The following is a 26,421-nucleotide window of genomic DNA, read 5'->3' as shown; positions in this document are numbered from 1 at the left end:
CCAAGTTCCTACAGATGTTGTCGAGGCACCAGTTATTGATGTTTGTTTTACCCTGGGCCCTTCGGGGGGCTCCCTGGATGGGGGAAACCCTCCTGTAGCTGTTCTGTCCCAAGTAAAAGGAGATGCGTGGGACTTTTTCAATCTTCAGCTTCTTGTTTATTGTTATCTAATGTTTTGCATGCTGTGCACACCAGGCTCAGCACGCTGGAAAAGCACAGCAAAATGGCTCCGAAATGTACGGTTTCAAGGTCTTTTAAAGTTGCCTCATTCAATTAACTCTTAAAATGTACAGTATTTCTACTTATCGATCAATAACTCATCTCTTGACTGTCCACATAACCTCTGCACTGTGCTTTCCTTGACCAATCACCCTGTGCCACCAACACTGCAGAAAATGGAGTAGATGAAGAAGACAGGGACTGCACCCAAATTACTCCATCCTGCTTCCTATCTACACTATACTAAAACTCCCAAAACCTAAATTTCTCACCCAAGGGACATACTATACTACCCCCTAATCTATTTCACACTTTGATAAATTCTAATCTGTCTCAAAGTCTTGGAAGTCCTCTCCATGGGCAAAGGTGAAAGGCAGTGTTTTTCTGGGGGTCAGGACCCCTCAGAGCAGACACAGAAATATTCCCTGTGCCCTGGATTCCCACACATTTAACCTAAAATCCTTCAACCCTTAACAAGTGAAGTTACCCAAAACTGTTCCAGGTAAGTAGGATTAGAAGGAGAAGAAATAGAGAACAACAGAAAGACAGAAGATCTATAGAAAGATACACACACATTGGCACCAACAGCTCAGGTTCCAGCATCACCAGCAGAGGAACCCCAGCAGAAGGCAGGATCCAGACCCTAGGCTGGCCTCATGCTCCGGCTTTAAATCCCTTGGGCCTCCCTGGGCCCGCCCCTGGGGTGGGATTGCCTGTTGCTTGTCCAATCAGAGCCAGGGTAGTGGCAGCTGCTAGTGTATGATTGATTGACAGTTCAAGCAATCAGAGCTGGATTAACACCACCCCGGCTGTGTGATTGACAGCTCTGCCAGGCCAGGGCTGGGGGCGGGGCTCTGTCCCACCACAAACCAAGGCCTGACCCGGCCCTGGCCCCACACGGGCATTCCGAGCATCCCAAGGTGTCTCGGGAAATCGATCTCATCCAGCTTCTGACAGCGACCACGGTGACACTACAGAATCTCATGAAGCCATGGGTCAGTTGTGACAATGCGGGTCCAAGGACACCACTGTGACACTACGGAACCTCATGGAACCAAGGGGCCATTGTGACACTGTGGTGCCTCATGGAATCAAGGACACCATTGTGAAACTCAGGAGCCCCAAGCAACCAAGGGTCCATGGTGACCTTGTGGAGCCCAGAGTGTCACGGAGGAGCCCCTGTGACACAGTGAGGGTGCATGGAGCCGAGGGGCCATGGTGACACATCAGGGCTTTGTGGAACCATGAAGCCATTGTGACATTTCAAGGCCTCATGGAAGCACAGGGCCATTGTGACACTACAGAAGCAAGGGGAACATTGCGACACTCCAGGGCCTCATGTCACCAAGGGGGCATTATGGCACCTCAAGGCGTCCTGGAAGCAAGGGACCATTGTGACACTGTGGGGCCCCATGGAACCGAGAGACCATGGAGCAGGTCTACCTGACCGGTCTGGCTGATGTTGGGAATACAAGGGCTGCCCCTCATCAGCTCCTGGAGCACTGGGGCTTCTGTGCTTTCCTTGCTATGGAAAGGAACCATCCATCTTTTCAGATGCCCATTGCCAAAACTGGTACTCTTCTGAAAAATTTCCTAAATGCAAAGGTATGCATTAGAAAAAAAACCTGCCAGCTCTGGCTGGCCTTGGCCTCTGGTGGTCACCTCTCCTCTGCCCCTGAAACACTGGGGTCCTGCTCCTTCCTATGGAAAAGAACCAGAGTTCATGTCAAGGGGCCATGGCCAAAATTAGAATTTGGCCTCCCAAATTCCATATATCCAAGGATTGCTCCCAGACAAAAGTAGCCAGGACAGACAGGTCAGGTTGGCCTGGTCCTCTGATGACTTTCTTAGACTATGAGCTGAATGTTTTAATTTGGAAAGACCTTGGAGAGGGCCCAGAGATCTACCAAGGAGGGGTTTTGAGGCGTCAGGCACATAACCATTACATATTGAAATAACTAGGGAAGGAGATCTTTCTCCTTTTTAATGCCTTTATTAAAAGTGATCAGCTCCAGTGGAAAGGCCTGACAAGTCTGCGGACCCCCTGCCGCCACTCCAAGGAGTGACCTGGAGAAGGAGGAAAGTGCAGCTCAGTCCACTAGGAGGCAGAGCTGGGGGTCCAATCCTCACGAGAGTAGTGGTGATGAACCCCGTGTTCCCTTTTTGGTTCGCCTTTCAGAGTCCCTGGCTCTGCCTGACATCTTCTTGGCCAGGGCGAGGGGTGACAAAGGTTTTCAGCATCTCTGCAGGCTCTGGACTTTTTTCCTGATATCCAGACTTCACCTCGATCCTCTAATTCTAGGTTGGCTCATTGTTTCGGGGGGTTTATTGATGAGTTTGGTGGGGTTATACCCCGTTGCATCCTGGCTCCGAGGTTACTTTGCATATACCCCTGAGGTCCCCTCCCTTCCCATGGTCGGCGGGGGTGGGTGGGGGGGAAGGGGTTGCCATCCTCCTGGCAGCAGGCAAGGGTGGTACTGACAAAAGGACAATTCTCAACAATAGAGAGTTAATTACCAACTCTTAACAGGTGATTACAACATGCAGCTAACAAAAGAACTCTCCCCAGCCAGCAATCAGCTCCCAACTTAACTTATAATTCTGCAACCCTTTTTAAAAAATGGGTTTTTTTACTCATTCCAGTCCCCCCTCTTTTTCTTTGATCGAGCTTAAACTTAAACTCGCATCAACTTGCAACAAGAAAAAGGTTATCCATTTTTTTTAGATTGCAAAGTTTACAACTAGAACCCGGAACTGCCAAGTGGGAGTCCGATTGAAAGTTTGTAATTTCATGTTGTTGTAATGTTCTGTAACAATGTACTTTTTGCTGCCTGTTCTCAGTGACTGCGGGGCTGCCCAGGAGAGGTGGGGCCCGACCCCCCACCTTCGGCGCGGTCCCGCCAGGGCTGGGGATGATGTGGAAGCGGCCCCTCCCCAGCGCGGGTCCCGGGGGGGCCGGGGGAGCCCCCGCGGGTGTTGTCAGCGGGGAGCAGCCGGTCCCGGGAGCGTCCCGGGAGCGGCGGGCTGCCCCCGCCATGGGGCACGGGTACCAAGGGGGAGGGGGCACTCTGGGGATGACAAAGGGGGGGGAAGAGACTGGCCCCAAGTCCTTTCCCGGCAGGGACGGCTGCAGGGCATAGCCCACTGTCTCCCAAATGCTGGTAGTCCTGAGATTGAGATGCTAATGTAGTAGTTAACGCTGTATTGTACCAGTATCACCTTGCCTGAGACAACTGTTTCTTGAGGGGATGGGAGGGGGATATCCTAGACCCAAGGTGCAACGGGGGTTAAAACCCCCAAACTTGTCTAATAAACCCCAAAAAAACAACGAGCCAACTCAATTAACAGTAGAATGGGGTCTGGATATCAAGGACAGAGTCCCAAGCCTGCAGGAATGCTGGAAGCCTCGGTCGCCCCTCACCCTAGCTGAAAAAGACCACAGCGCGAGTGAGGACCCCGGGACTGGCCGGCAGAAAGCACGGGTATTACCCTAGCACTCTTGTGAGGACGGGACCCCCAGCTCTGCCCCTCAAGGGACAAAGCTGCTGCACGATTCCTCCTCCTCTGAGTCACCCTGGGAACAGCAACAGGAGCCGCGGACTTGCCGAATGCCCCTATCCTGAGCTGATCACTTTTAATAAAGGCATAAAAAGGAGAACGGTCTCCTGCCCATTTATTACAATGAGCATTGAATTTCTTTAATTTTTTGTATTGATTATAAATTTCTTGAGCACTCTGGTAATCATGGTTACTTAACTTTGTTACTTTTCTTGGTTTCTTCAGGTTAAATTTTTTTGAGATCTTTAGGGTGGTCTGCATGGCAGATATTACTATTTTAATGAAGCAGGGATGTAAGCATAGTAAAAAGAGCAATCCCCCAAGTATACACACAGTGGGGAAAGCTACTTTTTCCCATAAATCCTTTTTGAAAGTCCATAGGTTATCCCACCAACTGGAATCAAGTGTAGGAGTCCGTTCTTGGTTGTTTACATATGCTAGTTTTTTTATTTCGTTTGAGATGTTTCTAATGATTGCATTATTTATCTCTATTACTGCCTGGAACCTGATGATTCTGTTTAACATAGATATCGGGGTCTGAACTGGCCCTTACAATTTTGGATTCTCCCAATTTCTATTGCACTTTGCTTTTTCTGTTTGGTTTCTCCAAAATCTTTGTATATAGGAACTCCTAGATTTCATCCAGATTCATTGGGTAATAAAAAGAAAGCTGGTTTTATCATTCCAGTGGTGCAACTGCCAGACCAGTCTCCTGACAATTTAGTGTATGCTGTAGTACCAGAGATCAAAGCCAGGTGTTTAGGGCTCTCCCAAAATATGTTCTTAGTTTCTGTTGGGCATTCCCAATATTTCACAGTTCTTTCATTTTCCAGAAGGGGTTTATCCCTTTTTCAGTACACTCATAAAATTCATATACTTCATGGTAGATACAGTTGTTCCTTTCTTTTTCCTCAACAGACCCAAATTTATTTGGATCTCTTGGGATCCACCAGGTAGCAGAGTTCTTTACTGCTAAATACCTTTTACAAACCATCCTTCTTACTGCTTTTACCATCTCCTTTCTTTTGACTAGATTTTCCAAGTTTGTTTCAGTAGCATCACGTTCAAAGTGCAACCAGGCTTCTCCCACAGGGCACTCTCCCAGAAGTTGCTGCCTAAAAGTGGCGGTATTCCAGGCCATCCAATACATTTTCTCCTCCTTTTGACAAAAGACCAATTGGGAGAGGTTAGCACAATTAGGGTCAAAATTGGTGTGGACTCTCAACAAGGAACTTACTTCTTCTTCTTCATAGAGGGGTTGGTAGCACTTACTGCACGGCTCTGCTGGGCTCCCCAGAGCACCACCAGCAATGAAAGCCATCATTACTACCCTTCCCAAGAGTCCAGTATAGGTCATCTTACACAGCCTGCCCACCTGGCCTTGCTTCTTGGGGATTTTACTTAGAAGAAGTTTTTAAGACCTTTAGAGTCTCTTTTACCCATTTCTCTGGTTAAACCTCTCTTGGTCTGTCCTTACTAATTTGGTCTATCCCGGGGAGGGTACTCTGTAAAGATTAACCTGGAGTCTTTGGTACTAAGTTGGGGGAGCTCAACCAGAATTACTTAACAGTCTTTTAACTTTTTACAAACTTCTTTTAAACACAAAACTGTCTTACAACACTTTTAGATATGTTATGGTTCTGATACCAAACTCTTTTCCTATACAGTTCATCAGTCTTTTTGACTCTTCCTTTTGAGAGTCAACTTTAAATCTTTTGGTCCTTTTATTATGGTATACCCAGGTGAATTAACTCGTGATGTAGTTGAATCTTGCCCAGTTCCTGGAGGTGAGAGTGGTGTGGAAGCTGGTCCAATGCCAGAGGAAAAAGCTGATGTTGAATCTGGTCCCGTACCTTGGGATGAGACTTGCCCTTTTATTCTCGTACTGTGAGTCCAACCCTTTTCTCTGGTCTGCACAGCCGAATTAGTGATGAGGAGTACCTGAAAGAGGCCTTCAAATTTAGGCATTAATGCTCCAGTATTCCATGATTTTATCAAAACTCAATCTTCTGGGTTAATGTTATGAACTTTCTGGTAGCCTCTTCTCCTTCCAGATAGTCTCCAGTGCTATAGGGTGTTAACAAGAATGGTGGTCCAAACATCATTTCGTAGGGTGAAATCCCTATGTCAGACTGAGGTCTTGTTCTGATCTGCAAAAGCGCTAGGGGCAAACACTTTAGCCAATTCATTTTTGTTTCTTTGATCAATTTATTCAATACATTTTTGAGAGTTTTGTTCATCCGCTCCACCCTCCCAGAACTCTGGGGGTGCCATGGAGTATGTAATCTCCATTCTATTCCTAAGGCTTTGATTATATTTTGCAATCTTTGGGCCACAAAATGTGGAACTTGGTCTGAGTCTACGGTGTTCACCATTCCATATCTGGGGATAATGTTCTCCAGGATTACTCTTGCCATGACTTGGGCTGTTTCCCTTCTAGTCGGGAAGGCTTCTACCCAATGAGTGAGATGATCTACTATCACAAGTGAATATTTGTATCCCTGCACTGGGGGCATCTCAGTGAAATCTATCTGTGTGCCTTGGAAAGATCTTAGAGCTAATTCCCTCCCTCCAGGTGCTACCTTTCTCATGACCTTCTGGTTCACTTTTTGACAAATGAAACACCCCTTTGTAATTGCTTTTGCTAGGCCATATACACCTATGCACAGGTTATTTCTTAGGAAATGATCACATAATCCTTGGACTCCCCAGTGGGTTGATTTATGTAGTTCTGTTAGCACTGTCCGAGCAAGTGCTTTGTTTAAAAACACCCATCCATCTGAGGTTAACCACTCCCCTCATTGCCCTTGGTGTAACTTTAAATCTTTTATAGCCTCTAATTCTTTTTCACTAAATATGGGTTCTTATCTTCTTTCTCCCTCCTTGGATGTGGTTTCTGCTTTAAAAACTCTCACTGGATCACCTGGTTCTAAAGCTGCTTCCTTTGCTATCCGATCAGCCAGTCGGTTTCCTCTAACTTCAAGACTATCTTGTCTTTGGTGCCCTTTTATATGGACTACTGCTATTTCTGTTGGTTTCTGTAGAGCTTCTAATACTGACCTGACCAGGCTCTCATGGGCTAAGCTTTTTCCTTTTTAGCTTAGATATCCACTCTCCTCCCATATTTTCCCAAATGTGTGAACTATCCCAAATGCACATTGGGAATCTCTAGAAATGGTTCCCCAGTCTCCCTCCAGTTAGTCTAATCCTCTATTCAGGGCATGTATTTCACAACTTTGGGCCGACCAGTTTGGTGGTAGTTTCCCTTTTTCCTCAATTTGTGAAGTTTCTCCATCTATAATGGCATAACCTGAGACCCTTTTTCCATCTATTACCCTTGAAGAGCCATGTATAAACAAGATTCTCTCAGTTGCTAGAGGCTGATCTTCTAAATCTTCTCTTACTTTTGTTTGGAGGTTAATCAATTCAAGGCAATCATGTTCTAAATTCTCTATAGGCTCTCCCATTAGGAATTGTGCTGGATTGAGGACATTGGATGTGATAAATTCTAAGTCATCTGTGTTCATTACTATTACTTCATATTTCAATATTCTTTCATAGGCTAGCCACTGCTGAGCCCTCTGACTAAGCACTGTTTTAAGGTCGTGAGGAGTATGTACTTTAATTTTTCCTTATAAGTACTTTAATTTTTCCTTGTAAGGTCAATTTTTGGGTCTCCTCTATCAGGACAGCAGTCGCTGCTACTGCTTGTATACAAACCGGCCAGCCTCTAGCCACTGGATCTAACAATTTGGAGATGTAAGCTATGAGTTTTCTGCAGCCTCCCCACTCTTGAGTTAGTACACCACAAGCTATACCCCCTTCAGCACTCACAAACAGGTCAAAGCCCTTTCTGAGGTCTGGTAAACTTAAAACTGGGGCAGAAGACAATTTGTCTTTTAGGCTCTCCAGTTGTTCGTCATCTTCAGCTGTCCAAATTAGGGAATCTGGAGCTACTAATTTATTGTATAAAAATTTTACACTTTGCATGTATTGATCTAACCATAACTTACAATATTCAAACAGGCCCAGGAGTTTTCTCACATCTCTTTTTGGTTTTGGAGCTGGGAGAGATAAAATACCTGAAATTCTGCCAGGGCTTAACTTCTTATATCCCCCTCCTATTATGTGCCCAAGATATGTTACTTCTGATTGCACAAACTGTAGCTTTTCTTGGGAAACTTTTAGTCCTTTTTCTCCCAGAAAATTCAAAAGCTTAATGCTAGTTGTTCTGACCTGATCTTTTCCCTTCCCTGACACCATCAGGTCATCAACATACTGCAGGATCTGTACTTCCTCTTCAGGAACAAACTCTTCTAACAAACCCACCAGGGCTTGTCCAAAGAGGTTTGGGGATTCAGTGAACCCTTGTGGTAATCAGGTCCACCTTAGCTGTTGTCTCCTTTTTGTACTTGGGTCCTCCCATTCAAAAGCAAACCAATCCCTACATTCTGTTGCCAGAGGACAAGCCCAGAAAGCGTCCTTCAAATCTATAACAGTGAACCAAGCATGTTCTCTTGAATTTTGTTAGAAGACTATACCGGTTGGGCACAACTGGATGTCTAGCAATGGTCCTTTTGTTGACCTCCCTCAGATCTTGTACCAGCCTGTGCTGGTACAAGACCCTTCAGCTTTCTTGACTGCCAGTATAGGGGTGTTGTGCGGTGACATACGGGGTTCTAAAATTCCTTCCTGCAATAGTTGTTCAATAACTATGGCAAGCCCTTTCTTTCCTTCTAGGGAAATTGGATACTGTTTAACCCGTATGGGTGAAGTATCATCCTGCATTTTTATTGTTATCGGTTGAATGTCCAATAAGCCCCGCTTTCCCCCTTCAGCCCACACCTCGGGGTTTATCTCTGCGACATCTCCTTGGGATAACTTCATTATCTGTTCCACCATCCTCCCTTCTCTTGGGACAATCCCAACCCCCTAATGAACTTGCAGATCTCTTCCTAACAAACTTTTTTCTAGCTTAGGCAGATAAATAAAATTAGCTTCACACTGTCTTGAGTTTCTGATTATTTTTACATCTTCAATCACTGATGCTCTAAATGGTTTCCCTTCAGCCCCTAACACTTCACAAAATTTTCTCCCAATTACCATACCTTTTGGTACTTTGTTGAGACAGGACTTATCTGCTCCTGTATCAACCAAAAATTTAAATTCTTCATTTAGGGGTCCCACCTCAGAGTTTACCAAGGGCTCCTATAGATGTTGCATTGGGTCCCCTAAAGTATGGAGCCCTTGACACCCCTAATCGTCACCTCTTAGAATCCTCCCTAAGTCATCTTGTTCCCTGGCTATTGCCTCATCAATACTGAGCTTTCTACAAAACTTCCTAACGTGTCCGGTCTCTGCAATAATAGCAGTGCCTTTCACTCAAAGGGACTTGAGGTCTCTCCATTCCTCTAGTGCCTGATGGTACTGGCCTATCCTTGCCTCCTCCTGGTGGTGGACCCACCCATTCTTTTGTTAATTCAGATCATGGGATAGAGTTGCTTGCCCCCACACTTTCTCTAGCTACAGCAGCCATGATCCTAGCCTTGGCCTTTGCTCTTTCTGCTTCCCTCCTTAAATACACCTTCAATGCTTCTCTCAATAACTCATTAATGTCTTTCTCTTGCCAATCCTCAATCTTTTCCAGTTTTCTCCATATATCGGGCCAAGATTTGGTAACAAACTGGACCTTTAGTAACACTTGACCTTCTGTGGTGTCTGGGTCTATTTTGGAATACAGTTGGAAGTTCTGCTTTAGGCGATTAAGCCAAGTAGCAGGAGTTTCATCCTTCTTTTGTGCACCCTCAAATGCCAACTTGGTATTAGTTCCCTTGGGAACTGACTCTTTGATCCCCTGAATTATCAAAGACCTATATTCCATCATGGCCTTCCTCCCTTCCTCCTGATTAGGGCTCCAGTTGGGATCTGTTAGTGGCAATTTTTGTTCACCTGACGGCACTTGGGGTCCCGGATGGTTATCTTTTTCCCAAATTCTTATGCCAGCAGCCCTAATCATCTGTACCTCTTCTGGGGAGAATAATATATTCAGAATGGAATTCATTTCCCCCCAAGTGTAGATATTTGGACCTAAGAATTGATCCACTTGGTTGGTCACGCCCACTGGGTCCTCAACTAAATTCCCTAACTCTTTCTTGAATCCTCTCACCTCAGAAGTGGTTAGAGGAGCATTCACAAAGCCAACACCTCCCGCTACTCCTCCCATAGGAACTTCCCTGAGGGGAAAAAGTCTCTGTGCCTTGGAGGTCTTGGATCGGGTACTGCAGTATGGCCCATCTTCAGACACCAAACTACTAATTTGAGAGAAATCAGGATTACCCTGAACTTTCTGCAGGTCAGCAGGTGTGTTTGGTGATAACAGTTTACCAGGCAACAAGGCATTTGTGTCCCAGCTAGGAGGAGGTAAAGGGACAGCAATAGGAGGGGGAGAAAAGCCTGAGTGCATACTACGTGAAGCTGGAGAAGCGGTGGAGAGTGCAACAGGTGGAGTAGGCACTTGTGGTGGTGCAGAAGGAACTGGAGGAGCCGAAGAGGGTGGTGAGGGAGTGGTTACCAGGGGAGATACTGGGTCTACCATAGAGGAAGCCAAAGGGGTATAAGAAAGAACTAGAGGAGGCAGTAATGAGATGGCAGCCAGGGGAAAGAGCAGATCTGCCATTTGAGGTGCCCGAGGAAGACGATTATAAAGTGGAGGGGCATCAGGAGGCAAATAATCCAGGGGGTCCCATCTTTTACTAATTCCAGCATCCCCTCCTTCATTCCTCTCTTTCTTTCTCTGCACCTTACAAATTCACACACCTTCATCCCCAATAGCACTCTTTACCAGCAAGCTACATACAATAATTGCTCGGGATACCAATCCCACTTGTCCCTTGTCCCACACCAAGGCCATCCTCCTTGCACCTCTAATTCTGGCCAGACTTCTACACAGTAGTGGATCATCTTAACCTTATCTAATCCCTCCATGGCCTCTATATAATCCCATCTCTCTAACAGTTCCCCTAAGGGACTATGGGGAGGTATATTCCTCAGTCTCTTGCCTGTCTTCTTACTATTACATCCTCCCCTTTTTTGGGTCTCAACAGAAAAAAATCCCAAAGGTGCCTCTACTGACAGGTAATCTCAAGAAAAATCTTGTTTGAGGAGCTTCAGCCTCCTCCACCGAACTTCAGAATTGCCTGACTGCTCAGGACTTTACACTAAAACAACTGCCTGATCTCTCGATTACCTAATTTTACCAATGTCAGGTCTTACATCCATCAGGACATAAAAACACTAAACCCCGGCGTAAGAGCCCAATTCGTGCCTGACTTCCCTCTGTCAGGAAAAACAGCTGCCTGATTTCGCTTATGTATCAGGACTTAAAAACCCTGGCTTCCTTCGCCGGGAGTTGTGCCTGACTCCCTTTGTCAGGATTTAATTTGCCTGCAGTGCTTGTGAGCTTGCTCAAATCCTTATTGAGACTTGCGATTTGCCTGACCTCCCTTTTCAGGACTTTTGGGTTATGTGCCACTCACACCCAGATCTTCCTCCGCACACTCGGATGGGGAGGGGGGGCCCTCTCTCCCCCTTAGGGGAGAGCACTCATGCTGATTCCACTCGCTTCCCTCCGTTCCCGGCTGGCCCCCTCATGGGAGTCCGGTACCATGGTACTGGGAGGTCCACTCTCATTCCGAGGATGCGAGCTGCCGGCCCTCGTCTCACACACACACACACACACACACACACACACTCTCTTGCTCACCCCCACTCCTGCCACCGGATATTTCTCACCAATCTGGCGCTCCTCCGTGTCACTGGTCCTGAGCCACTCTTCTCTGGTCCTGAATGGTCCTGAATAGCCAGGTGTCCCGGAGGTCCTAGGTTGGGCAGCCATCCCAGTCCTGGTGTCCTCTTCAGGCATGGCTATCCTGGACAAGTCCCCAGCTGAAATAAATAGGGCAAGGAGAGCTTTCTCCTTTTTAATGCCTTTATTAAAAGTGATCAGCTCAGGTGGAAAGGCCTGACAGGCCCGCGGTCCCCCTGCCGCCACTCCCAGGAGTGACTCGGAAGAGGAGGAAAGTGCAGCTCGGTCCACTAGGAGGCAGAGCGTGGGGTCCCGTCCTCATGAGAGCAGTGGGGATATACCCCATGTTCCACTTTCTCGGTTTGCTGTCCAGGGTCCTGACTGCGACCGACATCTTTTTAGGTTATGGTGAGGGGCAACCAAGGTTTTCAGCATCTCTGCCAGCTCTGGACCTTTTCCCTGATATCCAGACATCACCTCTATCTCCTAATTCTGGGTTGGCTCATTGCTTTAGGGGTCTTTTCCTGGATTTGGTGGGGGTCCTGTCTGGTTGCATTCTGGGTTCAAGGTTACTTTGCATGTACTCCGATGTTTTCCCCCCTCACTGTCCGAGAAGAAACATCCACCCACCTGGCAGCAGGCAAGGTAGTATTGACAAAAAAGGGGAATTATCAACAATAGAGAGTTAACTACTGACTCTTAACAGGTGATTACAACATGCAGCTAACAAAGAATGCTCCCCAGCCAGCAATCAGCTCCAAACTCAACTTATAACTCTGAAACCCTTTTAAAAAAAATGGGTAACTCTTTTTTTACTCATAACAGTCTTGACACAGCTTGGCCCCAATTAGCCCTTGAATCAAAACAACTCACAGCAGAAACCAATGGAACAACCACTTGTTGGTAATCAATCTCCAAACACATTCCAAAGGAGCAAAACACAGGAGAAGTAAATTAGATAATTATTGTTTTCCTTTTTCCCTGAGGCTTCTCAGCTTCCCAGGAGAAAAATCCTGGGCGAAGGGATTTTTCCAGAAAATGTGAATGCCATGTGCAGGCACACAGAGGAGCAACATGACACCAAGGTCAGTGAAGAGGAGGTGAATCTCAGATAAGTGGGATGAGGAAATGCGTTGATCTTGGTGCTGAAATCCTCTTGTAAAGCTATGGAGAAGGATGTAATTGATACATCAGACTCTCTTCTTCCCTATAATGCATTGAAAAGTATGGGGAGATGACTTATTCAGCAAAGGCCTCCATGCGAAAGTAAACAAATGTTGAAGTAGCTTTGACCCCATGAGAAGTTTGAATAGAGAAAGAGAGTGATTAGACCCTGTGCCCTTATAGAGAGAAGAAGATCTCTCTGCCCAGAGATGAAGATGATTTCAAAAATAGATGAAGAGAATCTTTTGTTCTAAACAGATCATCTTTAAACTAATACTGCTTAAACTGTCATGGCCCATAAACAAAGCTGTGGGAAAGGCTGGAAAAAATGGGAGGGACTTCACTATTGCAGATTTTCTGGGCAGCTGATAATCATGGGAATTGAGAGCCATGAGATAGGTGTTTTCTTGTAGAGAACTTTCCATAGCATGAAAGAGAGACTTCTCTCCCTAAGTGAATTGAAGAAAGACTATTCTAGAGGTTGTAAACTGACTGAAAAATTTAGGTTTTCTCTCTTTATATTGTCAGTAAGAAAAATTTCTGATGAACTGCATTAGATCAGAGGGAAATCAAGGAAGAGCCATGGTTTAACAGGACATGCTTGATCCTAATGAGCCCCAAGGTGCATTTGGAGCTGAGCCCTTGAACCTCAGGGCCTGACAGGAGATTGCACAAACTTTTCCAGGAGTGAAAGTTAGAAGAAAATCCCAAAGACATGCCTGGGTCCCACTGAGGTCCATCCCAGCACAGGCTCCTCATGGAGTCTTTGGAGAAGAGAATTGGAGGCAAAGATGGCAAAAAAACTTCTCAGAGACTCAGTGTGGAAAAGAAAATCCGAAAGTAACTTAACACCTTGAGTATCTCAAAATATTAATGAGCCCCACTGAGTTTCAGAACAAAGCTCTCAAGGGACTCATTAAAGCAGATAATTGGGGCCATGATTGCACAAACCTCTCACAGAGTCTGGATCAAAAGGGAAACACCAAGTACCTTAAAATAACTGAAGTACCCTGAAGCATTAATGAGCCCCACTGACTGTTGCTACTGACAAAGCCTCTCCAGGGACTAATTACAGCACATAATTGGAGGCCATGATTGCACAAACCTCTCAGAGACTCCAAGGCAAAAGCCAAACCCAAAGTCCTTTGAAAAACCTGCAGTCCCTGGGAACATTAAGGAGCCCCCCAGGGCCATTCTTGAGCAAGGCTCCCCAGGGACTCCTTCCAGCAGATCCTTGAGGCCACTGGGATGTGGACTATGGGAGGATGCTGAGGGCAGGACAAAGGGCTGACAGTGCCCAGCTTGGCTGGGGCTGTGCTAGGAGGCTCCAGTGCCTCAGGACAAGGTGTCTCCTCACAGCCCTTGGTGGCACAGACACTCCTGTGCCTCAGGGCACCAAGATTTTGATTCTCTTTGTCCCCACCTGTCATCACTACCTCCAGTTCTCTGCTCTGCCTGGGGCCTGGGAACACATTCGCAGTCATGTCGCTCAGTGGGACGCATTAAAAGTGAAAGAAACTTTGGAGTTGGATTCTGACTTGGAGTTCTTGAGAGATTTCTTCAGCTCCCTCTCAGGGAATGATGTTCAGGGCCTGAGCACAAAGCCCCAGAGGCTCATTAAAGTCCTTGTTGCTGCGTCTGTGCGGCTGAGCTGGGCTGGGCTCTGGGCACAGAGGCAGCTCCTGGATGCCAAGAAAAGCTTCAAAAGCACATTTCTCTTGATGAGCAGCTTTTCTCCCAGCTCAGCAGGGCTGGGGCACTGCCTGCAGCCACCCTGGGCACAGCACAGAGGCACAGAGAGCTTCAATCAGTCAGGGCTGGGAAGGTGCTGAGAAGTGCCTAAGGCAGAATCGCTGCCAGCCCTTGGCACAGGAACCTCTGGCTGCAGGACAATGCAGCTGCATCTCCTGGAGCCATCTCCTAAAGCTGGAACATCCCAATGCCTACAGACCCTGTGAGTACATTCTCTGATTGTCTCTTGCGCAGAGCAGCCAGGGGTGCCCAGGGCTGTACTGCAGGGAAGGGTCCTGCAGCCCAGGGCCCTGTGCTGGGGCAGGGACTCTGCTGCCTGCCAGGGACAGCTCTCAGCCAGCTCTGGCAGCTGCTCACAGCACTGGGGGACAAGATCTGGGTGGGAGGAGACAGCTGGTATGGCTTGGAAGTGTTCTCCTTGTGTGATGAATATGCTGCACTGTTCAGGAGTGGTCCCAGAATGGCATTTAACTGCAAAATTCCAAGTAGATATACAGGGAGCACAGCAAGGTAGGGACTGCATAAAAGGGAAAATCCTGTTTTTTCAATCGACTGCTCTGGGTTGCCAGGATGGGAAATTGCACATAGATATTCATCTCTCAATTCAGGCTGAGAAAAATTAAAAAAAATTCTCTCAGATCTGAAAAAACCAGGCAGTGACAGAAATCAGCACAGGGCCTCTCAGAGGAAAAATCAGTGTCCCTTTTCCAGCCTCCTAAGAGTTGCTCTGATATTGCCATCAGAGCCCGCAGAGCCAGAGCTGCCCCTGGGCAGTGCCAGAGCTGGGAGGGGTCTGCAGGGTAGAGCTGAGCCCCCAGGGCTGGGCTGGGGTGGGCTCTGGCAGCACTGGCAGGGCCCAGCCCTGGGCACAGGGAAGCAGCTGCTGGCAGGGACAGCTCTAGGCTGCAGAGCCATGGCCAGGCAGTGGGGGGAGAATGCCCCCAAGCTGTGCTGTGATATTTAAAGTCCTCTCCTAACCCAGCTATTCCATTATTACTTTTTTTTACAGATCTCCATGTCCAACCAGAGCAAATGTCCAACAGCAGCTCCATCAGCCACTTCCTCCTGCTGGCATTGGCAGACACGCGGCAGCTGCAGCTCTTGCACTTCTGCCTCTTGCTGGGCATCTCCCTGGCTGCCCTCCTGGGCAATGGCCTCATCATCAGCGCCATAGCCTGCAGCCACCAGTTGCACACCATGTTTTTCTTCCTGCTCAACCTGGCCCTCACTGACCTGGGCTCCATCTGCACCACTGTCCCCAAAGCCATGCACAATTCCCTCTGGGACACCAGGAACATCTCCTACACAGGATGTGCTGCCCAAGTTTTTCTGCTTATCTTTCTACTTGGAACAGAGCTTTCCCTCCTGACCATCATGTGCTACGACCGCTACGTGTCCATCTGCAAACCCCTGCACTACGGGACCCTTCTGAGCAGCAGAGCTTGTGTCCACATGGCAGCAGCTGCCTGGGCCAGTGCCTTTCTCAATGCTCTCATGCACACGGCAAATACATTTTCCCTGCCCCTGTGCCATAGCAATGCCCTGGGCCAGTTCTTCTGTGAGGTTCCGCAGATCCTCAAGCTCTCCTGCTCAAAATACTATCTCAGAGAATTTGGGCTCGTTGTGGTTAGTCTTTGTTTATCATTTGGCTGTTTTGTGTTCATTGTTTTCTCCTATGTGCAGATCTTCAGGGCCGTGCTGAGGATCCCCTCTGAGCAGGGATGGCACAAAGCCCTTTCCACCTGCCTCCCTCACCTCACTGTGGTCTCCCTGTTTCTCATCACCTCATTTTCGACCTATCTGAAGCCCTGCTCCATGTCCTCCCCATCCCTGGATCTGGCCCTGTCAGTTCTGTACTCGGTGGTGCCTCCAGCCCTGAACCCCCTCATCTACAGCCTGAGGAACCAGGAGCTCAAGGCTGCATTGTGGACACTGAGGACTGGATGCTTTCAGAAACATTAAACTGATGGACAATTTCTTCAAATCACTTGTAATAAAAGTTATCTTTGATACTTCTTGTTGGTTTGGTGCTGGGGTCTTTTTTTCTTTGTTTTAGTTTTTCATAATGTCCACAAAGAAATGTCATTGTTTGCGCCATTTCTCATTTTGTTTCTCTCCACCTTCCCTATGGCCACAGACTGCGTCAATGAGGGGTTCAATTCTCAGTGGCTTTAAGGGAACTAAAGGATGTCCCAGCAAAGTTTTCTGCAGAGATGCCCTTTTGTTGCCTTCTCTGGAGCTGCAGCAGCAGTGTCTGTGTGCAGAGCTGGGGCAGATCAGTGCTGGCACAGCAGCTGTGCCCAGCAGAAGCAGCACTTGGTGTTGCCAGTGCTGCTCCCATGGATCGCTCTGCTGCCTTGGTGGCCCTGGGGTTGCTGTAGGGCCTGAGGGCTCTCGGGGCTGAGCACAGTCCTGGGGTGGCAGTGCCGGGGCTGCAGCAGGGACAGGCCATGGGCACTGCTGGGGCAGTGCTGACGCCTCAGGCCGGGCCCTGGGGGCTCCAGGCTCCTGGCCCAGGCTCTCTCAAGAACACGGTCAGGCCAATGCTGAGCACAGAAAACCTCCATGACCAGCCCCAGGCTGGCCATGAGCAGCCTGGGGGAATACAGCATGTCTGGTGATCTGCATGGCCTTGGGGGAGATGAGAAGGAGCAGCAGAGCAGGAGCTGATCTATCCCCAGTGCACTGGACATCCCAGGGCAGCATCCCAGACCATCCTCATGGAGCTTCCAACAACATCCCCACTCTGCAGCCCTGGCCTCTCCCCCAGCTCACTCAGGTGCCCCATCCTTGCAGGCACAGACACGGCAGCATTGGCTCATGACCCCCTGTTTGCATTGCATAGAGCAGGCAGGAGCACCCCCATGCTGTTGGTGTCGGGACATGAACCTGGGGGAGCAAAAATGCCATCAGTCCCTGGGGCCAGCAAGGGCTGAGAAACACCAGGGAAACCTCTCAGCTTTGACCTGGCCTCTGCAGTCAGCCAGAAAGTTTGTTCCCATCAGCTGGGAGTTTCCCATCCCACTGCAGATGTTGTTGCTCAGAGCCAGGGGCTGCCTGGCAGCCACCCCCAAACTGCCCTGAGCATTTACTTGGTTTCACCTTTGATTTCTTTCCTCTCCCCTGGTTCAGATTTCTTCCTCTTGCCCACCCCTACTCCTTCCCCTGCAAACAGATCATCCCTGTTTGCCCTTTCCTCTCTGTCCTCACTCCCCAGTGCAATTCCTGACTTGGCAACATGAGAACATCCCTTGGGGAAAAGGATCATCCTACAAGTGCTGCAGGAATTGTCTGCAGGCTCCTGCAGTGCCTCCTGCTGCTCCCTTGCCACAGGCACCACAGGCCAGGGTGGGCACATCTGGGCTGCTTTGTCTGACTCTGGGTCTCCCTGTTCTGGGCAATGAGGAGGAGCTGCAGAGGCTCTGCAGGACTGACAGGATGGGCTTTGGGCCTGGCAGGAGAAGCCTAGGGACCTGGGCTGCTGGAGCTTCTGAAGAAGAGGCCTAGGGCTCATCCTGCAACTGCTCCAAGGGTGAACCAGCAAGGGTGGAACAGGCCATGGAGATCATCAAGTCCAACCTGGGCCCGGACACCACCTTGTCTGTCCTGAGTGTCCTCTACTCCAGGATAAACAACCCCAACTCCCTCAGCTACTCCTCACAGGACTTGTGTTCCAGTCCCCTCACCAGCCTTGTTGCCCTTCTCTGGACACACTCCAGCCTCTCCATGTCCTTCCTAAATCGGGGGTCCCAGAACTGGACACAGCACTCAAGGTGCTGCCCAACCAGTGCTGAGCACAGGGGAAGAATCACTGCCCTGCTCCTGCTGGCCACACCATTCCTGAGCCAGGCCAGGAGCCATTAGCCTTTTTGGCCACCTGGGCACACTGCTGGCTCATGTCCAGCCTGCTGTCCATCAGTGCCTGCAGGTCCCTTTCTGCCTGGCTGCTGTCCAGCCACTATGTCCCCAGCCTGTAGTGCTGCAGGGCTTGTTGTGGCCAATGTGCAGGACCCATCACCTGGACTTGTTAAACCTGACCTTGTTGGATTTAGTCCCTGGATCCAGCCTGTGCAGGGCCCTGTTCAGAGCCCTCCTACCCTCCAGCTGACCAAAACTGCCAGCTAACTTGGTGTCACCACAGTTCCATGAGGCCCCAGAATGTCCCAATGGTCTCCATGATTCCATGAGGCCCTGCAGTGTCACAAAGTCCCTTTGGTTCCATGGTATGCCTTGGTGTCACAAAGTCCATTGGATCCTTGGGCCCTACAGCGTCACTATGTCCCTTGGTCCCTCAAGGCCCTGCAGTGTCACAATGGATCCTTGGTTCCATGAGGTCTGGCAGTGCAGCAATGCTCTCCTTGGTTCCACAGTGTCACAATGGCCTCTTGGTCCCAAGGGCCACCACGGTGGCAAACATGTTTCTTTAATTCCAGGACTCCCTGTGGAGCAGCACTGGCCTTTTGGTTCTAGGGGGCCCTGCAGTGTCACAATGGCCCCATCATCACACCAGGTCCTGCTCTGTCACAATGCTCTGCATGGTTCCACAAGGCCCTGCAGTGTCACAGTGGCCTCTTGGTTCCAGGAGGCCTCTGAGTGCCACAATGGATTCCTTGGTGCTGCAGTGTCACAATGGAGCCCTGGTAACACACGATCCTGTGGAGTCACCCGGGACCCTTGATTCCATGGGCCACCACAGTGTCACAATTGTTCCCTCAGTTTCTAAGTCCTTGCAATGGAGCAATGGCCCCTTGATTCCATTGTCCCCAGGCTCTCCCAAGGGTCTCTTTGGTTCCACAGTGGCACAATGGCCCCTTGGTTCTACAAGGCCCTGCAGGGTCACAGTGGCGTCTGTGCTTCCACCAGGACCCAGACTGTCACAATGGACTCCTTGCTTCCATTCAGCCCCACGGTGTCACAATGGCCCCTTGGCTCTGTGCTGCCATGTTGTACACATGGTCCTCTTCGTGCCACCAGGCTCTGCAGTGTCACAATGGCCTCTTGCTTCCCCAAAACCCTGCAGTGTCACAATCATCAGAGAATCAACCAGGCTGGAAAAGACCTTGGAGAGCATCAAGTCCCACCTGGGACCCAACACCACCTTGTCACCCAGGCCATGGCACTGAGTGCCACATTCAGTCTTTCCTTAAACACTTTCAAGGACAGTGACTCACCCATCTCCCTGGACAGCCCATTGCAATGCCCAATCACCCTTTGTGTGAGGAATATTTCCTAATGTCCAGCCTAAATGTCCCCTGGTGCAGCTGAAGGCTTTGTCCTCCGTTACTGTCACTGTTCTCTGAGAAAAGGGCCCAACCCCCACCTGGCTTCACCCACCTGTCAGGGAGTTGTAGAGAGTGATGAGGTCTCCCCTGAGCTTCCTCTTCTCCAGGATAAACAACCCCAGCTTCATCAGCCGCTCCTCACAGGACTTGTGTTCCTATTCCCTCACCAGCCTTGTTGCCCTTCTCTGGACACACTCCAGCCCCTCCATGTCCTTCATAATTTGAGGGGCCCAGAACTGGACACAGCACTTGAGGTGCTGTCCCACTAGTGATGAGCAAAGGGGAAGAATCACTGCCCTGCTCCTGCTGGCCACACCATTCCTGATCCATAGGAGTGGCACGGGTTGGATGAGGGAAATGGTGGGGATGTGCTGGGGACAATGTCTGATTAAATGTTGGCCATGAAGGGTCTGGATTTTCATATCTGTTCAGACTGCATTAGAAGGTGCTGGAGGTCAATAGCAGTTGTACATTGCTGATACCAAACTATAAACAGGAAAATAAAACAAGACAAAACAGTTCTCTCTGCTTCTTTTTTCAATATAGCAGATTCACTTTGAATACCCTTCTGAAATATGTCTAATTAACCACAGAAAAATTGAAAACTTAGATTATTCCTTGGGGCTTTTCCCATTCAGGTGTTTAGGAATAAATGTTTATCAGCCTTTTACAGTGAATACCTGAACTGAAAAGCTCAAGAAAGAAGAGGCCTCTGGAGGAATAAAATTCATCAGCAACCTCCCAGTGGTCAAAGATCCATCCCCATCAGAGCAGCAATGAACAGAAATGGGCACAGCTCTGTGGCTGCCCCAGCTTTGGGATGGGCCCTGGGCCTGGAGCAGGAGCAGCTCTGGAGGGAACCAAGGCCGGGGCTCTTGTGCTGCCCTGGCCAGATGGGATGGCAGCAGGGACTGCAGAGCTCTCAGCAGCGCAGCCAGAGGGGAGCAGGGCACCCAGGGAGCCTCCTTGTGCCTTGGCCAAGCACCTTCCCCCATGGCTGGGGCTGAGTCCTGTGGCAGCTGCAGCTGCTGCTGTGCCCTTGCCAGGGGCTGAGGCCATGGGGTCAGTGCCCAGAGCAGCCTGGCCTGAGCAGAGCTGTGGGGCCAGAGGTGGCTGGGCTGGGCTGGCCAGAGGCCCTTGGTGCTGCCCAGAGCTCAGGGCAGCTGGCAGAGCTTGCAGGGAGCTGGGCTGGGCTCAGAGAGCCTGGCACAGACACCATCAGTGTCCATCTCAGCCTGGCTGAGCGTGCAGGGGGAGGACTGAGGCCAGGCCTTGTGGGGCAGGGCCAGCACCTGTGCAAGGCATTGAAAACAGGCAAGTGCCCCAGAGAGGAGGCTGCTCTGTGCCCTGGGGGGCAGGGACAGAGCAGGGAGGGGGCCCAGGACATTTGTCAGCGCCAGCCTCTGTCCCCAGCCCTTGGCAGCCCTGGCTGCTGAGCCCAGCTTTGCCCTGGGTTGAGTTTGGCCGTGGCCCAGCTCCATCCTCCTGTGGGGCTCAGGGCCTGTTCCAGGCCATTGCCCAGCCCTGGCTGCCTCTCTGCTGGCCCAGAGGCAGGCAGAGCCTGGGGCAGGGCTGTCTGTGCAGGCCCACAGGTGCCACGGGCTCTGCAGGAGCTGGCAGAGGCTGTCCAGCAGGGAGGCCATGGGGCACAGAGCCCCAAGGCTGCTGTGGGCACCACGGCACAGTGGCCATTCCCTGCTGCAATGCTCCTGGCCTGGGCTGGGCCTGCACAGGGGCTGTGCCACCATGGCTGGGCCAGCACAGGGCCACAAAGGGGCCACGCAGCCGCTGCCGGGGCTGACAGCAAGGCCAGGCACAGACAGGGAATTGCTGAGCATGGCCTGCGCTGGGCAGGGCTGAGTGTGCCAAAGGCAGAGCTCAGCTGCCCTTGGGGGCTGCAGGAACAGTCCAGAGCCCAAAGAGCCTCCATGGCTCTGCTGGAGGCCAAGGCTGGAGCAGGGAAATGCAGGGCTGCTGTGGGATGCGGAGGGCATTGAATTCCAGCACACACCTCAGCTCTCTGATGATCCTGGCACCATGCTGGGCCCTGTTCCAGACTGGAGCAGAGCAGATGTTGATGGGACAGGAGCCCTGCGGGGCTGTCAGGCACCTGCAGCTCTCAAGGTGCTCTGCTCTCCCTCAGGTGCTCTCGGAGAGATCCAATCCCAGCTGGGCACCTCAGGGCACAAGTGGCACTGCCTGTTCATGGGCACACAGCTGATGTCTGCCTGGAAAGGGGCAAAGGTTTTACTACCTTTCCTTTTATAATCTACAAACAAATCATTATTGTCTGGGTCACTTGAGTACATTTAAGAAATGGGAAAGTTATTCCCTTCAGGAACAGGAATTTCCTGGATATACTGAATTCTTCTACTGATGGCGAAAAAAGAAATACTGATCTTTCCCTCTCCCTTTGCCACCAACAGTCAGTCTAATATTTCATGACATCTTCCTTCATGTGTTTTCAGCTCTTTTGTTTAAATGTCCATGTCTAAGGACATATCTTCGTTTAGAGCAGCTGGATCTATGTCCTTCCTGTTGCTCACAGATATCCTCCTGCAGCTTTTCTCTGGTCATTCCAATGCATTTCCCTTGACTGGCTTCATGCTTTGACCTTCAGGGAGTTGCCCAATCTTTCAGAAGTTTAAATAACTTTTTAGTCAGCATCTTACTTGCAGTTTCATCTTTTATATCACGGATTTTTATGTCTTTGTCTAAAATCCTTCCTGTATGGCAATCCCTTGTGGATGGTGGACATGTCAGATGATGCTGGGATGTCACAAGGAGCTGAAGGAAAGGTTTTGATGTCTCTTAAATTTTATCATGTTCCCATTTTTTATGTGTGCCATGAAGAGAAACCTTTCTGTGCCTCTGACTCTCACCACTGCCTGGTCCCTCAAAGGACACAAACCTGATGAGTTGTGGTTCCTACTCCAGTGGCTGCACTTGGACCTCCCTCCATCCCCAGAGCAGAGCTCCCTTGTCCTCCCAGGAAGTCCCTGGCAAAGGAGGGATGAAGGAAAAGGACAGCCTGTGGGGATCAAGGGCAGGGCAGAGCCAGGGAGAAGAATGACTTTTGCATTTGATGGAGCTGTGCCTCCCCTTGGCTTTGCAGACTGACAATAAATGAACATCCCTCTGTGACTCAGGCAGCTCCTTCTGCAAGGAAAGCAGGTGGGAGTTGGAGCCAAGGAGCTGAAAGCTGCAGGTGCAGCCTGGGCTGGAGGGAGCTCAGATTTGCACAAGACTGCTCTGAGTGCCAGGGCTTGGATGGGGGAAATGGTGGGCTGGGGGTAGGGACAGAGTCTGATTGATTGTCAGCCATGAAGGGTCTTGATTTTCATATCTATTCCAAACTGCATGAAGAGGTACTTGGATTCAGTGTCAATTGGAGATTACATGTATCAATTTATTAACAGGGAAAACAAACCTAAACAGGACCTAAAAAAAGTTTTCTCACTATCTTTTTAAGTATAATATGTTCACTTTGAATACACTTCTGAAATCTGTTGAATTAACTACAAATGATTTGAAAACTTAAATCAAATGATTCCCAGGCTTGGCTTGTTAAGGTGTTCTGAATGTTAATGAGCCCTGGGACACTGAATTCCTGCACTGAAGAGCTGAAGGCTGAACAAGCCTCTGGAGCAGTAAAATTCAGCAGCAGCCTCTGCAATTTCTGAGGATGTCAGCAGCCCCCACTGAGGCCATCCCTGCCCAGAGCCTGTGGGGGAATGGGCAGACAAGGAGAGCGTCCCTGGGGCTGGGGCAGCACAACTCAGAGGCACCAGCAGCTCCAGCTGGGAAATGGAATGTGGAATGTGGGAATGTGGGAAAGCCCTGCCTGGGCTTTGCCAAGCAGGACAGACAAGCCCTGACTCCCATCCCCCAAACAACTCTCTCAAGGAGACATTTAAAAGGAATTAGAATTGTTTGTGTACTCTGAGTTGGATGTACTGGAGAAATACTGACAAGAGATTCTCAGGAGCTCAAAACAACCAAATGGCCTTTACGAGCAACTTGAGAACATTAGAGGAACTTGGCAAATGATTTAATACAATATCCAATCAACAGAAAACACTTTTCAAAGCATAAACTTGGCCTGTTCAACTTCACAAACTTTTAGCCTGTTCACTTTTAAGTTAAACAAAATTTGCAAGAGGAGAGAATCACAAGAAGACACAAAAAGAGAGAAAGACAAAAAAAATTTAAAGACGCACACACACAGCTACCAACTCCTGGGTTTCAGTGGTGTTCAGATGGAAATTCCAAGAGGAGGCAGGGTCAAGATGTGTGCTTGCCTCATGGTCAGCCTTAAATACCCCTTGGTCTTCCTGGGCCCTTCCCCCAGGTGGGACTTGGGCTCATTTGCTCACTCAGGAGCTGGGCTGGGGGCTCCAAGGTGGCTGTGGAGCATTGCCTGTGCTGTGCCAGGGACTGGCAGGCACTGCTGGGCTGGGATAAAGGCTCTGGGGGGATTGGGGTTCCAGGACAGGGCAGGGCTGGGGTTCCAGGGCAGGGCAAGACTGGACCTGCCTGTTCATCTCCCACACATGAAATGTTTAGAGCCAACAATCTCATCCAGTCTGTCACAACAGGGAATGCTGAGGTAAAATCCCAATTTTGGCCATGGGCACCTGGACAAGAAGAGCAATTTTTTCCCATAGGAAGGAAAGCATGGAGCCTTCCCCAGTGTTTTGGGAATGGATGAGTCCTGACCCGCTTGAAACCATTGCCAGCCAGACTGGTTCTGGCAATTTTCCTATGGGAACAATCCCTGGATATAAGAAAATTTGGAGATGAAACCCCAATTCTGGCCCTGGGTGCTTGGAGGAGAAGGACAGTTCTTTTCCATAGGAAGAAAAGCACAGAGCCCCAGTGTTCCAGCAGCAGATGAGAAGAGATCCTCAACATGCCAAGGTCAGCCAGACCAGTCAGGCAGTCCATGGGAGGCCAAACCAGCCAGGCCTGTTCTGTGTTCCCTTGGTTTTATGGGGCTCCAGAGTGTCACAATGGTGCCTTGGATCCACAGGGCCCCTCAGTGTCATAAAGGTGACTTGATTCCATGGGTTCCAGCAGTGTCACAATGGCCCCCTGATTACAAGAAGACCTGCAGTGTCACACTGGGCCCTAGGTTTAATGAGGTCCCACAATGTCACAGTAGCACACAGGTGTCATAAAGCCCCTCAGTGTCACAATGGTCCAAAGGATTCCATGAGGCCTTGCAGTGTCACAATGGTCTCCATGATTCCCCAGGCCCCACAATGTCACATGACTCTTCTGTTCTATGAGTCCTGAAATGTCACAATGGACCATTGGACCCTGGGGGCTTGCTGTGTCACAATGGTCTCCTTTGGCTCCACAGTGTCACAATGGACCACTGATGACATGAGGCCCTGCAGTGTCACAATGGAGCTTTGGTTCCATTCAGCCCTGCAGTGTCACAAAGGCCTCTTGGTTTCACCAGGCCCCACAATATCACAATGGTCCTCTTGGTTCTTTGGGGACCCCCAGGGTCACAATGGTCTCACTGGTTCCATGAGGGCACACAGTGTCACAATGCTTTGCTTATTCCAAGGGGCCTCATAGTGTCACAATGGTCTCCATGCTTCCATGATTCCCCTCCATGTCACAACGCTTTGCTGACATCACAGCTGCTCTGTGCCTCTCTGACACAGCCACAGAGGTGCTGCTGTGACACAGCCCCCTCTGGGACATGCCACAGCCCCTGCTAGTGCTGAGCCCCTGTGAGCTAAGGTTCAATTCCACCTGTCCAATCTTTTATACATAAACCTTTGAGAAATTCTGGGGCTGGGATTGAAACCAGCCACTCCCAGTCTCCTCTCTTAGAAGGAATTTTAAAAGTCTAGGGGCCCTGCAAGGGTTTGAAGATCCATGGTGGGTGTTGGATGTCATTTCTCCACCTCATGTCTCAGCAGGAGTTTCTCCAATAAAGAAATAAAGCTTTGGCCTGAATCTCCCACTCTGCCCATGACAGGAACCCCCAGGAATGTCTGGGACATCCTGGCTCTTGGAAATCCTGGGGACTCCTGGGATGTCACCGTGGAGCTCCCGTGAGTGCCTGTGACAGATCGGTGCCTTTGTAGCCCAAGGTCCCCTGGGATGTCACCATTGAATGGCTGTGACTGCCTCTGAGCACAGGGCTCTTTACCATCCCCAGAAAGCCCTGGGAGGTCTCCATGGAGCTCCTGTCTCTGCCTGTGACATTCCAGCTCTTGAACAGCCTGGAGACTCTTGGAAAGTCCCCAGGGAATCACTCTGAAGACCTGTGAGAAATCTGATCCTTATCAGGCAACCATCACCACTGCCCTGTTGTTATGGTCAGTTTCCATGGCAACCATGACCAGTCCCCATGATGCCATGCTCAGTCCCTCAGCAGCTCCATGGAGACCCCATGCCAGGGGTGGTTGCCATGGACACCAGCTCAGGCCTGTAGCCAGAGCCTGTTGCCATGGAAACCATTGGCAGTTCCCATCTCCAGGGTCACGGGATCCCAGAACCACCGAATTGGCTGAGCTGGGATGGACCCATCAGGATCCTCGAGTCCAACTGCTGGTCCTGCACAGGACACCCCAACAATGCCAGCCTGGGCCTGGCAGCGCTGTCCAAACGCTGCTGGAGC

General features: G+C 49.8%; 2 protein-coding genes across 2 annotated transcripts in view; both read left to right on the top strand.

The window, feature by feature from the left end:
* Positions 1 to 26,421, top strand: part of LOC311165919 (uncharacterized protein) — a 465,566-nt gene that overhangs the window by 161,286 nt on the left and 277,859 nt on the right. The window lies entirely within an intron of this gene.
* LOC311165906 (olfactory receptor 14A16-like) lies at positions 15,529 to 16,458 on the top strand (the record flags this gene model as incomplete). Its single annotated transcript, XM_084227397.1, has 1 exon — positions 15,529 to 16,458. The coding sequence occupies one exon, from the start codon at positions 15,529 to 15,531 to the stop codon at positions 16,456 to 16,458; it is 930 nt and encodes a 309-aa protein (XP_084083523.1).

Source organism: Fringilla coelebs (genome assembly GCF_963513975.1).
Source record: "Fringilla coelebs genome assembly, contig: SCAFFOLD_33, whole genome shotgun sequence".
NCBI classification, from domain to species: Eukaryota; Metazoa; Chordata; class Aves; order Passeriformes; family Fringillidae; genus Fringilla; species Fringilla coelebs.
This window is presented reverse-complemented; position numbering and strand designations above follow the sequence as displayed.